The sequence below is a fragment of the Oreochromis niloticus genome, linkage group LG7 (assembly GCF_001858045.2).
Source record: "Oreochromis niloticus isolate F11D_XX linkage group LG7, O_niloticus_UMD_NMBU, whole genome shotgun sequence".
Classification (NCBI taxonomy): Eukaryota; Metazoa; Chordata; class Actinopteri; order Cichliformes; family Cichlidae; genus Oreochromis; species Oreochromis niloticus.
This window is the reverse complement of record NC_031972.2, coordinates 29,118,930-29,132,333: the sequence shown is the minus strand read 5'-3', so window position 1 is coordinate 29,132,333 and position 13,404 is coordinate 29,118,930. Positions and strand designations below refer to the sequence as shown.

Sequence of the window (13,404 nt, the reverse complement as noted above, 5' to 3'; positions counted from 1 at the left end):
TGATGAGGAAAGAAGTCATGCACTGAGCGAAGCAGGACCAAAATAAAGGCAACATGCTTCCTGCTTTCTCTTCCCTGACTTCACACTGATCTGTTTTTCTTTTTTTCATTTTCACCCTTACCATCACCTCTCCCTTCCCCTCACTTACATACAATCACTGTCATCTCTGCTGAGCATGCTCCTCTCCCACAGAGTGTGACCCAGCCACAACCCCTGACCTTACTTCTCCCAGACAGCACACTGATTCCCATCTGCTCCACATATACCACTTCATGAATCAGCGTTGGGGACTCCTCCCGCAGTACATACACGCTGTAGCATCAGTTAATCATCCCGACGGCATACAAAAGCCAACATGCGCAGACTTGTACACAATGAAATGTGCATGCTCAACCACAGGCAGAAACCGCTTTTGGATCCTCAAATATATTTTTAAAATAGTGGCGAGATTAACACCTTCAGCTAGTCATGAAAAACTGACATGAGTCAATGTATATAGTGAACAATATCTGATATGAAAGCTGAAGACCGAGTGCATGCTTGCGCACACAGACACATCTAAACAGCTGAACACTGCCCTGCCAATAACAACAACTCAACGCTCAGATCAGTTCTGTTTAATCGTCAGCCTTCTCCCGTTTCCAGTTCTGGGCTAAAAACAGAAGTAAGCATCCCAAATGATAGTTGAACTTGTCAGAGCCGTTCATGCAGGCAACTGTCAGCACTTTGGTATGCAGAATGCTGACGACAAAGACACGGCCAGCACCTGCACGCTTGGCTGTCTGTCTGTCTAGTAAACCTGGTTTTTCAACACTCTTCCCCTAAATAGCACAAACAATATTCTAGATTATGTGGGAGAGTGAAAGAGGAAAAAAAAAAAACCTTACTTGCCGTACTCAGGCAGAGATGTAAAGCCATGTATATAATCCATTTACATTATCCTGAATGTTTTCCTTGGTTGCACAATGAGGGGGTTTTTAAATAGGCATTTAACTCGGTATTCACTTGATGCGCTTTCTGCATTCATTCATTCTACTCTAGAGTAGCTAAGTAGCCTTGCTCAGTTAAAAAAAGAAATAAGTGCACCCAGCATTGTGGACTCACCGTGGTCAAGATGGGTTTATATTAGAGCAATTTACTATGCGTTTCACGGCTGTCTAGTTATATGCGGCCTTATTGTTTTGTATTAAATGGTTCTACAGTGTGGTTTTATTGCAAGGCCTGTCTGCAAAGCAAATTTCCCAAATGGGACAGTAAAATACTAAAATAGATTATAATAAATACACTGAATATTGAGGCTGAAGGGCGTGAACAGCCACCTAAGTGCTCCTGATGAAATGTCACTCGTAGAGCAATGTTATATTTGAAAGCATGCGGTGCTTTTCAAAAGTGGAATAATTAGCACACTAAATCCATCTGTCTTTATGTGATACTAGCACTGCAATTTGTGTGTGTGTGTGTGTGTGTGTGTGTGTGTGTGTTTTAATCCTTTCTAGATAGACAGCCCTTCCTCCCCCTCCGCTCTTAACAGCCTTCCACTTTTGCACCATTGAGTACATTCCTAAAACCAGACGGCTGTAGCATGGTCTGTAACCACAGGTGACAAAACCCTCCAGACTATCTGCACATGTTCATGTCTACATGTGCACATGCACACAGGTGTGTGTTGTTAAGCCAGGAGGCCACAGTCTGGGCGGATGTATGAACATGCTAGACCTGTAGGCGTCAACAAACAGTTAATCGGTCTTTCACTACCGCAGGCGGTCGAAAAGCCTACAGAGGAACCCTGTTATCTCACATGTTATCATTCTGCACTTGTATCTTTCATGCATGAAAATCTGTGGAAATAGTGCGAAAGCTCCGACTTGTTAGACACAAACATATTTAGGCTGCGAGTCTAAATCTGAGCTGACCTTTGTCAATCTTCTTCCGTATGCTAATATCCCTCCATATCTTCACACTCATCAGTAACACCGACTGGAAGGTAGTTCCTGTAATAGATCTACTGTTTATCATAATTGCAGTCACAGCCTTTAATCTTCCAGGCAGATTTAAAGGGCCTCTGCAGAAGTTGTGCCCAAATCCAGTTCTTTTATTCTAAGGTGGGCATGAAAGTGGAACAAAACTTCCTAATGCCTGGTATTTTGAGAGCTCACAGTTATAGGATGAGAAACTACTCTAGCTGGACAGTCGCTTCAACTATCCTCAATTCCAGCAGGAAAGACTCCAAGGAAAAGAAAAACAAAAAGAACTAAAAAAAATAATAAACTATAGATTTCTTTAAGTTACTGGCAACACAAGACTGGCAATATAAAAATCACTTTTATTTTTTAAGATTTATTCAATTCAATGGAATTCAATTTTTACATATTTATATATTATATTTCAAAATTTTTGTTTTTATATGTTTATAGAGCACCAAACCACAACAACAGTTGCCTCAAGGCTCTTTATATTGTAAGGTAATGACCCTACAATAACACAAAGAAAATAGAGTGCTGTAATCTCCATATTTAGAGAAACTGAACAGAATGGCAGTTAATGCAAATGTGGACATTTGGAGTGTGTGGCAACTGGGAGCAAATGTATAGGGTATAGTAATCAATACAGGGAAAAAAAAGAACAGTCTTGCTCGTGGCTACTGTAAAACTGCCACTATCAACAATATAATCATTTTCTGCAATTGAGGCTGTTGTGAACAACAAGCACAGTCATTTAGCTGATATGAGGACATTCATTGTTTACAGTGACCACTGCTAATTTTCCAAACAAATGGCCAATAAAATCCGTAATGTCATATTTGTCAAGTAAGCAGAAGCATTTGTTCTGATACAATAGCACAAATTATTAATGAGTAGGTCTCGTAATATGATTGTACAATGCGGCATCATAGTGCTTCAATTAGTGCTAATGATGCAATTCCAAAAAGTAATACAATGTTCCATCAATTCCCCCTAAAATTTAGGATAAATCCTAATAAAAGTTGGTTGAAAAGATGCTTGAGCTCCTAAGGTGAAGAACTGTTAAAATAAAAAGGGCTTATGAGGAGTTAACGAGTTTTCTAGACAGGGAAGAAAATAAGCTTCGGAACTTTTCTTTTATTGTGGGAATATTACAATACTTGATAATACCATTTTTTCTGATTAACACTGGGACAACATTAAATCTATGAGGTCCCCTGAAAATGTGTAGACAGCAGAAACACAACCTTAGAGAAGTGAGTCACTGGCTATTATAAGGTACCCGTGTTTGCACCCATAGGCCACTACGCCTTATTCTGTCTGGGTCTATTTTATATTCTGACTATTCGCATAAGTTAATTTTCCAGTTTCAAAAGCTTCTCCGTGTGTTCAAAGCAAGCATATACAGATTCTCTGTCTCTCTCAGAAAAAGAAGAAATTACTAAATTTGAAGTTTGAGTTTGAGAGCTTGTCTCAGATTTGACACTGTGAGTCCAGCTTGGCTCATTTCATTTCATGGCAGTAGAGAACAACAACTGAGGGATAAAGTTTGTGATTCAAATTAAAATCTGGGGATCATTCTTTTATGTGTGAATATATACATATAAATTATATCCAAACATATACATTTGTGAATTGATATTTATTCAGTGAGAGTCACATTACTGCAGTGACTACGACTGTCATTTACAACTGACTGTCATTTACAAGTGCACCTTTCTCTTTTTACTACTCTCACTGTCACTGTTACTCCAACACATGAGCCGTGTGTGCAGTGAAGCTGATAAAAGACAGAGGAAGTGAAATTACATTAATCAAGTTAACAAAAACTCATTATGTAATCCTAAGTGTAATAAAAGTGTTACTCCCATTTTAAAGAGAGTGAGATAGAGAGAAGCCCGGCGAGAAAAACATCATCGTCTGAGCTTTTCAGTCATGTCAACTCAGTTAAGCTCAATCTGCAAGCATAGAAAGAAAAGCAGCCATGAAATATTGCCAAACTGTTTTCAGCCTTTTGTTGTCGTCACCCTCCATGCTGTACTAGCTCACCTGCACCTACTGCTGATGTACAGCTTTGTAGGCCCAAACTTTCTACTTTTGGAAATCAGGATCAGAACAATATCTATCTATATTCTATATTTAGTTCAAATATAAGACTGATGCATCACAAATGCACATGCACACTATATGTTTTTTAACAAGACATAATGTAGAATAATATGTTTGGGGTAGTTTCAGTCAGTAGCACATGGTTCAGAGGACAGTAGTGTGGAGTCAGCTGGTAGCTTCATGAAATGTTGTGTTACTAATATTTTCAAGTATTTTGTGAAATAAACTGCCTGAAAGTAATGGTTACATCACCAGTTTCACTTTTAAGACTACAGCTTAAGATCCTAGATGCTCAAAGAGCACCAGCTGATACATACATTTATGTCTTCACTCTCTAAAAAAATCAGATTGCAGCAAAAATCCCAGCTATTCCTGTTATTGCTAGTGATGCTGACAAAACCAGCATTAAACAGAGAGTGCAGTAAACTTAAAAGTAAATAAACTTAAAAAATAAAAATACAAAAAATACAAAATAAACTTAAAAACCATCACCTATGCATATAACATATGCAAATACAGCATTTGAACATTAGGCTTAAATAAACAAGCCGAACAAGGCAATCCGAAGCACAAGAAAGTAGGTAGCAGAGGAGGCCGATGTCAGTCAAGATACACATTTGATGGTGCACAGGTGAGAATGGACATAACTCTCACTCTTTGCTCTCAAAACTGCTGCCTTGTCTTGCACCCAAACATCTGCCCACTGACACAGAGTCATACTTGCACATACAGAACATAACCAGGGTGTTTCGCGTGCTCTGGGATTTCCGTGGCCTTGCGCCCAGCAGTGCATGAAAGTCCGCCCCCGTGGTATCTGGCAAGGTGACAGACATCGTAACAGGGTTGGTGGTGGTGTTGGTGATTAGAAAGCAGAGCGTGGGACACGCTGGGACACCTTTCACTGCTCGTGACCTCAAAAAGAAACTGCGATGGAGCAGCATGAGACAATCTTAATCACCTTGCTCTGTTTCTGCTGTGGCAGCCTGTGTGTACATGTACATATTATACATATGGACGCATGTGGGACATGTTTGAAAAAGACTGCGCAGATACATTTGGTTATTGATCAGTTAACAAATGAATGGTAATACAGCCATCCAACTACATAAAAAGCAAGGATCTGTAGGAAAAAAGGTATAAATGAAACTCAACAAATTAAGCAATTTGTTAAAAAATAAATAAAAATTCTGTGGTTCTCATTGGGGCCAATTACTAGTGGCTTGAGGAATAGCAAGTGGGCACGAGGAAGTATAATGACACGGAGAAGCACAGCATATCTAGGATTCTTTCCTTTCGTCCTCACTCCCGAGCGAATACTCATCAAAGCATGTGTGCTCATAGCATAATTAATAAACACATCATAACCGCTAAACAGCCAAGTTATTTTCATGCATTACTGCAATCGCAGAAGCAGAGTCGACAGTTGTTTTCATTACTGCAAATATGCCAACTTGAGGGATGCGCAGAAGAGGACAGGGTAGTTAGCTTCTGACAGCCCCCGTTTTCTCGTAGCATCTTAATTTCATAACAGAAGCCTAACATCCAGCGCTCTTTTTGTTATTCCTTCTTTTAATTGTTTCCGTCTCACCCTGCATTAACTTTCTCGTCCTTTTCTTTTTTGTGATGCACACAGAAAAGAGAGTTTTGGCTTGAGTAGGGCAAACCGACCTTGCTCTCAATTCGAATTATGAGTGTGATCTGGTCAAATCCCCACAGAGACTCCGTTTCCACTTCAAAAGAGTGGCTGTACGCACCCTGAATAATGCCAGCCCACAGAAAAGCCATTCAGACACTCTCAGGACCTGCAATAAACCCCGAGACCAGTCGAGCTCACAAGATCGCAATACAGAGCACATAAGTGCTCACAGCAACGACCAAGTTCCTAACATCTAAAGTGTGGCTGTAAATGATGAAGTAGATTTAATCAACAACAATTAAGCAGTTAGTGGCTGCATGAATAATATATAGAAATATTCTCCCATTCAAGCGCCCAAAATACGTGCTTTTTTGCTACTGCTTTTATATATTGGAAATTGATTTTTTATTTTTTTTTTAAGCTTTCAGCTCTTTGATTGAATAAAACATTTAAGCAGTGGGTCAAGGTCACCTTGGGCTCTGAACATCTGTGGCGCTCATCTATTAGTATTTTATAAATAGACTCATCCTTAGTTTATCCTTAGTTTATAAAAAAATGAAGAAAAAGATACTCAAAAAAGAAAGGTGAAGAAAATGAAGAAAGACTACGCGCTACTGTCTTTAAAATTTTTAAAGGCCGGATCAAATGCCAAAGGCAAATTCTTTAAATGATCAAGTATATGGGGAGCAAAGGTCAAGGTCTGTGGTGCAAAGTTCAGTGCGGCCACGATCAATAAAGACCTCCTGTGAGCAAGGAGCTTCTTACACAAATAATTAACGAGCCTTTGAATCATTCCATGATTTGTGCATTAGAAAGGCTCCAAGCACTTTCTGATTCATACTATGTTTAGAACATAAACAAGTGTGGGCTGCAGAATAAAGATGGAGAGAAAAGCATGACAGACTAAATATGCACGGTTTTATCTGAAGCCAGTGCGGCTTCTTAGTCATGAAATATAATTACTGATCAGCACAGATGTTCCTTTAAAAAAACAAAAAAACCTTTCTGGTCTACATGTGTTTGGTGTGCTCATAATTGAACATAAATCTATTTTTTTTCCTCTCATATAGTTAGGTCTGGATGATGGCATGGGTGATGGGTGGGAAAGTGAAGGGCAGGCACGTAGAAGGTGAGCACATTTTCTTTGATTTGCTTGAGTTAGAGGCCTTGTGGGTGAGACTGAGAGAGAAGAAAAAGAGAAAGGAGCTGGAGAGAGAGAGAGATGTCACTTTAAGCCATTAAGTCTTGCAATAAAACCCCTCCAATAAAAATGACAGCTGCAGCCCCTTTTTCCTCAAAAGGGGAGCAAAAGCATCACATCAGGAACAAAAAACTGGACGGCCATAAAAGACAAACTTGGCCAAATGCTTTTGGCAGTGTAATTCCATCAGCCCACTCCCACCACCACTACCACACACACACACACGTCCTTCCAGACGCACAGCTTCTTGCAGTATTCGCTTTGTTCCTGAGTTACTACCAGAAAAGGAATGTAGCCTTCAGAACCCCCACCCCGCCCCCTCATCAACCACTACCACCGCAAATCTCACTTTTTCATCAAACACCATGAACTTCATTGATTGTGCACATCTGTGACTTTGTATGATGGGGGTACCTTATGCTCCCTCACACAGAAAGCACCAAAGAGTTCAGCTCCATTGAACTCGGGAAAAACAACAAACACCTCTTCAGCAGGCCTAGAGTGAGCAATCAGACGCTTTGCAATAGTGTTAAGCATAGTTTGTGCTTGCAACCATGTAATGTGATTACAGCTTACTTTGGTGCCACTTTGGCTGGCCAGATATCTCCCAATTTTTGAACCCTCGTGCGCAGAAAAGGTGGCGCAAAAGGCAACGGTGCATGAGTCATGGAGGGAGACTGCTGCAACAGCTGGAAAAGATGAGACTTTTTTGTAGAAAACTGTTGAAAACCTAAAGATGTGCATGTGTCTGAATGATGTACTTCATATTGTTACTCTCTCTATTGTCATTCCAACGATGCAGTAGTGTATTATTGTTAGTAGTGACACCTATTAATTAGGAAAAGAATGCAGCTAGTCAAGTCCATCCCAAACGTAAACGTGTGCACTGTGATCAAAGCATCACGCAACCATGGCTTTAAATAAAGTGCATCAAATTCAGTCCCATTAACGACTACACAGGGAAATGAGAATTTTACATCAACATAGTTTAGGAATATACTTGTGTTTATTGGGAATGTATGCCCAGGTAGCCTTGTTTGAAATACAGGTCTGACTGAACTTTTTTCAGTTCTACACCATCGCTACCATACAGACAGTAATTTGACTACCATGTCTGAATAAAACAAAGTTTCATTATAAAAAGTAACACCCTGCACTGTACATGCAACGTCTATCACCAAACTTTTTTTTTTTTAATTCTGCATCTGCTTGGTTTTGGTTTCTGTGAAGCACGACGCACTAGACAGGCGACATCTAAAATGAAGCGGGCCAAAAATTATTTTAAAAATTGATCTGAGTGATCTGAGAGGCAGGTTAAAATTAGCAAAAAGGAGATGGAACTTTATCGCTGTCTTATTCACAAAGAGTCACCACACCTTGTGAACAGCTCCCACGATCTCCTCCCGGGATCGAACCAGGAATCTTTCACTTGTTAGGCAAATGTGAAAACCACAAACTGATATACTTGTCAATTTGTTTTATTTTGTTTTTATTAAATCAATTATTTTATTAAAGACTTTTTTTCTGTTTGGAAACAGATGAAATCATATATTTGATGCATCAAATACACAATTAATTATAAATCCAGCTCTACATTTCTTACAGTAGTCTGTGACTTACTGTAATCCGGACAATTTTATTTAATTGTCCAAATGTGCCTCTGAATGCACTACACTGTGAATAACATACTCTACACCACCTTCTCATTTTCGACCACTGATATAAATAATGATAAAGAAAAGTCAATATGACCAGTAATAGCTGGGCACGCACAACATTTAGCTGGTGAGATTTCATTAAGAAAAACTTCCTAGATGTTGACATATTAGCCATGAAATAATCAACCAAATAGACACTCAATACTTATGGAGCAAATGACTTGGAGGGGAAAAAAGACCTGAATTCGGCATGGTTAAAAACCTCTCCTTTCCTTTCACAGGAAAAATGTTTATTTCACTGACAGACTCTCAGCCCAGTAATTCTAGGACAAAAGGACACATTCTCCTTTTAATGTCATCCGTTCAGTCATCACAGTTTATTGCCAGATATGAATGGAGGATGGTAGACAGTGGGATTAGGCAGCGCATGAGCATCCTGTACTGAGCGTACGGTGCCAAAGAGAGGTGTCGTCATTACAGCCAACAAATGATCTATAATTGTAAAATGTACTGTGTGTCATCTGAAACAGTTGCATATCACAATTTCTAATGCGGTATGACAGATAATTACCCGGGTAAGCGGTTAATCAATAAATTCAAGGACTTTGCAGATAACGGCGTCCTTGAATTAACAATCAGCGCTCAAGTGGACCTTTGATAGAGCAAGTGCAAAAATAAACGGCAATTTAAGGACACACAGATTAAGACTATAGGCGATGAAGAAGTTGCTGATACAGCATGTAGAGCAGCTTGAAGGGAAAGATGTGGGCCAACTCTGATGGGAAAGTGTTGAGCCTTACACCAACCAGATACCACAGACTTTCAGATACCACTTTGTTTTCCATATACACTCCACGGACCACTCTGGTGCTCAATTAGGTAAAGTGAAACTTGAATCACTTTCAGCATGGACACACAATACACTTGCACCTGTAATAACAGCCTGTCAGTGTGTGTCACACTGGCGGTTTAGCGTATTTCTGAGAAGCCACATAAAGGGCGCTGTGGCAACAGTGTCAGCAAGCGAGCCCTGTAACTGAAGAAAGCCGCCCAGTGCCTCAGAAGTCCCTGTGAATCTCCTTGGTGCATACAAGCAGCTGATGATATGTGTCAAGGTGTAACACGATGCCCCCATGAAAGTGCAGTAGACACAATAAAAACGGCTTGCCTACAGCTCTGTGCCTGTCTGGAACAGGGGACAAGGGTCTGTTTCATTCACTTTGACAAACTTACAGTAGCAGTCATAATTAATGATTTACTTTGTTCCATGTCTTTAAGATGGAAATGTAAATGACCCAAATATTTAAACCGTAGATCTAAACAAAAACACAGGCACTTATTAAAAATATGTTGCATCAGCTACTAGAAATTATTACTCCTGTATAAATACCCTGTTCTCCTTTACTCCTCTATTTTCTGGAAAAATTAATGTGACTAATGTGGCATTTGTCACATACAGTACCCTTCACAAACTGAGATCTTAATTGGAAAATTCACCTCCTTTAAATAACACAAACAAAACTATACTCAGAGGTTCCCACACCTGTATCACCTGTGTGTGCCTGGCCTCAGGTTGCCAGTAGTACTTTTACCTGAGCAGTGTGCTAGGAGATGTCAGGCAATTTTAGGAGAGTTTTGAGCTCAGAAGCCAAGTTTTATACTGCCTGTTTAAACCACAAGTACAAACGGAAGTCAATTTAGCCGCGAGGTAAACCAAGTCACGTTTTTTTTTGTTTTCCTTTATGTTTTATTAAGGGCTGCCACTTTAACACAACGCACCACTAGACTTCCACAGCGCAAAAACGAGGCATATGCTGCTTTAAGGATGGTAACATAAGTTAAAAACAAAAAACAAATAAATACATTGACCGTCCTTTGAAAGGTACATGTGTCTGTTACGCGTATGATTTATCAATACCCGCTTGCGGGCGTAGTTTAAAGCTTCACCTCGGTGTGCATTTTTTCCCCTCATGAAACTTACAAAAGTGTCGACGGCCAAAGTCAAAGCGCAAAGTTTTCTTGCTTCTTTTTTTCTTTCTAGAGTTGATTTCAAAGCAGCGCACGCGAGGAATGCGCGCTCTACAGCGAGCGTTGTCACTCTGTATCACAGCCAAATGTCATCAGCTCAAACAGCTGAATTATAAGCGCAACACCGCGAGGATAAGTCTGCTTTGACTCAAAGATAAACTACAAGTCCGCGTCGGAGGTAAAATTCTGTACAGCCACGGCCGCTCCGCCGCGTCAACAGCCCCAAACGTGTTGATGCATTTTGGCAACTCGCTCCACGCGCTGTCAAAAGACAGAAAAGGGGGCAAAAAAATAACAGAAAAAGAAAAAAAGACGCAGAGCGAAGACACGTTGCACACTAATCTACGGACTCAAGTGCGATCACAAAACTACCGCGTTCATATTAAAACGAGGCAATGTCATTAAACAAACAAACTTACCCAATGACAAGAATGGTTTGGTTTCCATGTCTGACTCGTAGGTTAGCTCATGCCAGCTGAAACCACCGCGTTTGGGAGTTTTCTTTTTTTTTTTAAAGGCGGCTGCTCGAATAGACCAGACCAGGGCGCTGCTGCTGCTGCTGCTGTTGACTTCTCGAAGAAGACAGAATTTGCTCAAAGCGGTAAAAGTGACAGATCGATGTGTGATGGTCTCCGAAGATAACCTAATGTCTCTACCTCTGTTTGCTCACTCAGCTGCTGCGCTCACACTCCTTTCCTCTCCCTCTCGCGCTCGGTGTACAACTCCAACTACTGGATCTGCACTGCAAAAGGGACCTGCGCAGGGGGTACTCCCACAAACGTAGACCGGGCTGCAGCGACACGGAGAGAAACTGGAGGCTCGCTGCGTGAACTTTGAAATGAGCAGCGCGTGAAGAAGGGTGGACGAAACCACACGGCGCAGTCCATACCGAATATGAAATGTCGATCACTTTCCTCGAGGTTCAAGTTTTCGAAATCAAGTGTTCAGCAGCTGAGTAGCAGATACTTACTCTTTCCACCGCTTATCTCATGTTATTTTAACCTGGTCACACGTGTTGAACCTCGGCTATTGGCTCAGCAGACACATTTTTCAACCGCATTTACTCACTGCCGAGGGGAACACGAAATGAAAACACGAAAAGCACATTAAGCCACACAACGGGGACTGGGATTTTAGTGGAATTTTATCCAATCTAAGTCCCATCTCAAATCTGCTTTCATAGATTTAAGTCACGTTTTTGGAACTCTGGTAAGAGGACATTTGACGTGTTTCTTTCAGTCTCCTGCGTGGAGAATGAAAATGGTGAATGAAAAAGTCACCAAAACCATATAGTTCTTTCCCTGCCACTAGATACTCAACAAATCAATTTTTAACCAGTGAAAAAAAGGAAACTAAGTATTATTACACAATCCAACACTTAACGATGAGTTATTATATTTATACATCTTGAAGGCCAATAAGAAAAAGGGTCAAGGGAAGACTTTTCACTACTTTCCTCAGCTCCTTCCACTGTACATCTGGTCATATTTATTAAATTCCTACTCTAGCTTTCCAACAAGGGAAAATTAGAAAGGACAAAATATGGATTTATCACAGATACAAAAAAAGTTTAGGGTAGATTCACAGAATCCCCTCTAGGCTGTAGCTTTACAGCAAGCAGCAGCACACTCATTTGCATAACCCTCACTGCATTAGCTCAATGTGCAGTCTAGATCATTCCTCTGTTATTGTTCTCCGTGCCATATCTGTGCACTGCCAGTGGATTCGTGTCACATCCACCTTGTGTGCTCATCCTCCCCCTCAACATTCACACATGAACCAGGAACATGTTTCAGGAGGGTGAAAAATGTCCTTTCTTTGGCACAGATTGAAAGAGGGGAGTAGCTCAGATGCAAGCTTTGCATTTTCCCTTATGCGGTGCATATTGGAGTTGTGGAGTGTAGGCATACGCCTCCTGCAGCCATCCTCTAGGCCTCTGTGATGAGCCTGCTCCTGTTACGAACTTGAAGGTGTTCGCCACGTTTGTACTGAGGCAAGATACATAATTAATGTAATGCATGGCACATCAAAGATCAAAGACAGTTGTGCAAAAAAAGGGGGGAGAGAAATTAAGTCTGACTGGGCACTGATTCGAGGTGTGTTTGTGCACATGTGTGTGAAAGAGAACGTCTATGTTTCTGTATAGGTGTACAGTGGAGTGGGTGGTGTGTGTGTGTGTGCCCAGAAGATTGTCCATTGTGTTTGTGTAAATTTTTCTATCAACTATCTTCCACATTATGCAAACACAGCTCCATCTGATTATTGATAACTGCTGAGGATGTTAAGTGAGTTGACGCACTGGGTGAATGCTCACCAGAAGGGGCTGGAGAGAGCAATTGGGCATCCTGTTTGTACTTAGCTGAGTAGACAGTTTTGCCTTGGGCTTTCACTGTGTAATATAAGACAGACATAACACGATCCTTTTAAACACCTCGATCAGACTGGGTTCTCTCATCTTCCCGCTAGAGCAGGCTATTTAATCCTCAGCTTGGGCTGTGATTAATAGCACTTTGACCCTTAACCTTCATCCATATAAATTTTCTGGAGGCTGTTGTGGCTCTTCCAAAGTTGTCACACCTCTCCTCCTAGAGGCCTTGAGTCTACACTTTCCTCTAAATATGTCTTGGTTTAGTTCTTGCTTCTTGCCTTCTGCTTTTGTTTCTCTGCTTTATGCAATGTGTGTTCGGACCTCAGGGGATGAGAGACCACCACTGACATGATACACTCCGCTGTGGTTGCTTTGACAGCCCTCCCCCCTCTTTCCCACTCTCTTGAAATGAGTGATAAATGAGACAAGGTCCTTTTGGTCTC

General features: G+C 40.8%; 1 protein-coding gene across 4 annotated transcripts in view; it reads right to left on the bottom strand.

The window, feature by feature from the left end:
- rxraa (retinoid X receptor, alpha a) overlaps positions 1-13,404 on the bottom strand; it is a 154,003-nt gene that overhangs the window by 93,464 nt on the left and 47,135 nt on the right. The window contains exons 1-3 of one of the 4 annotated variants that reach the window (XM_025908859.1): positions 11,250-11,663; positions 11,013-11,162; positions 7,484-7,596 (exon numbers count right to left, since the gene is read on the bottom strand). The exons of 1 other annotated variant lie outside the window; for it this stretch is intronic. In XM_025908859.1, coding sequence (XP_025764644.1) covers positions 7,484-7,568 — 85 coding nt within the window. In that variant the 5' untranslated portion in view covers positions 7,569-7,596; positions 11,013-11,162; positions 11,250-11,663. Of the gene's footprint in view, positions 1-7,483; positions 7,597-11,012; positions 11,664-13,404 lie in introns of those variants that run through there. 2 more of the 4 variants (XM_025908858.1, XM_013268497.3) reach the window with 2 other exon arrangements.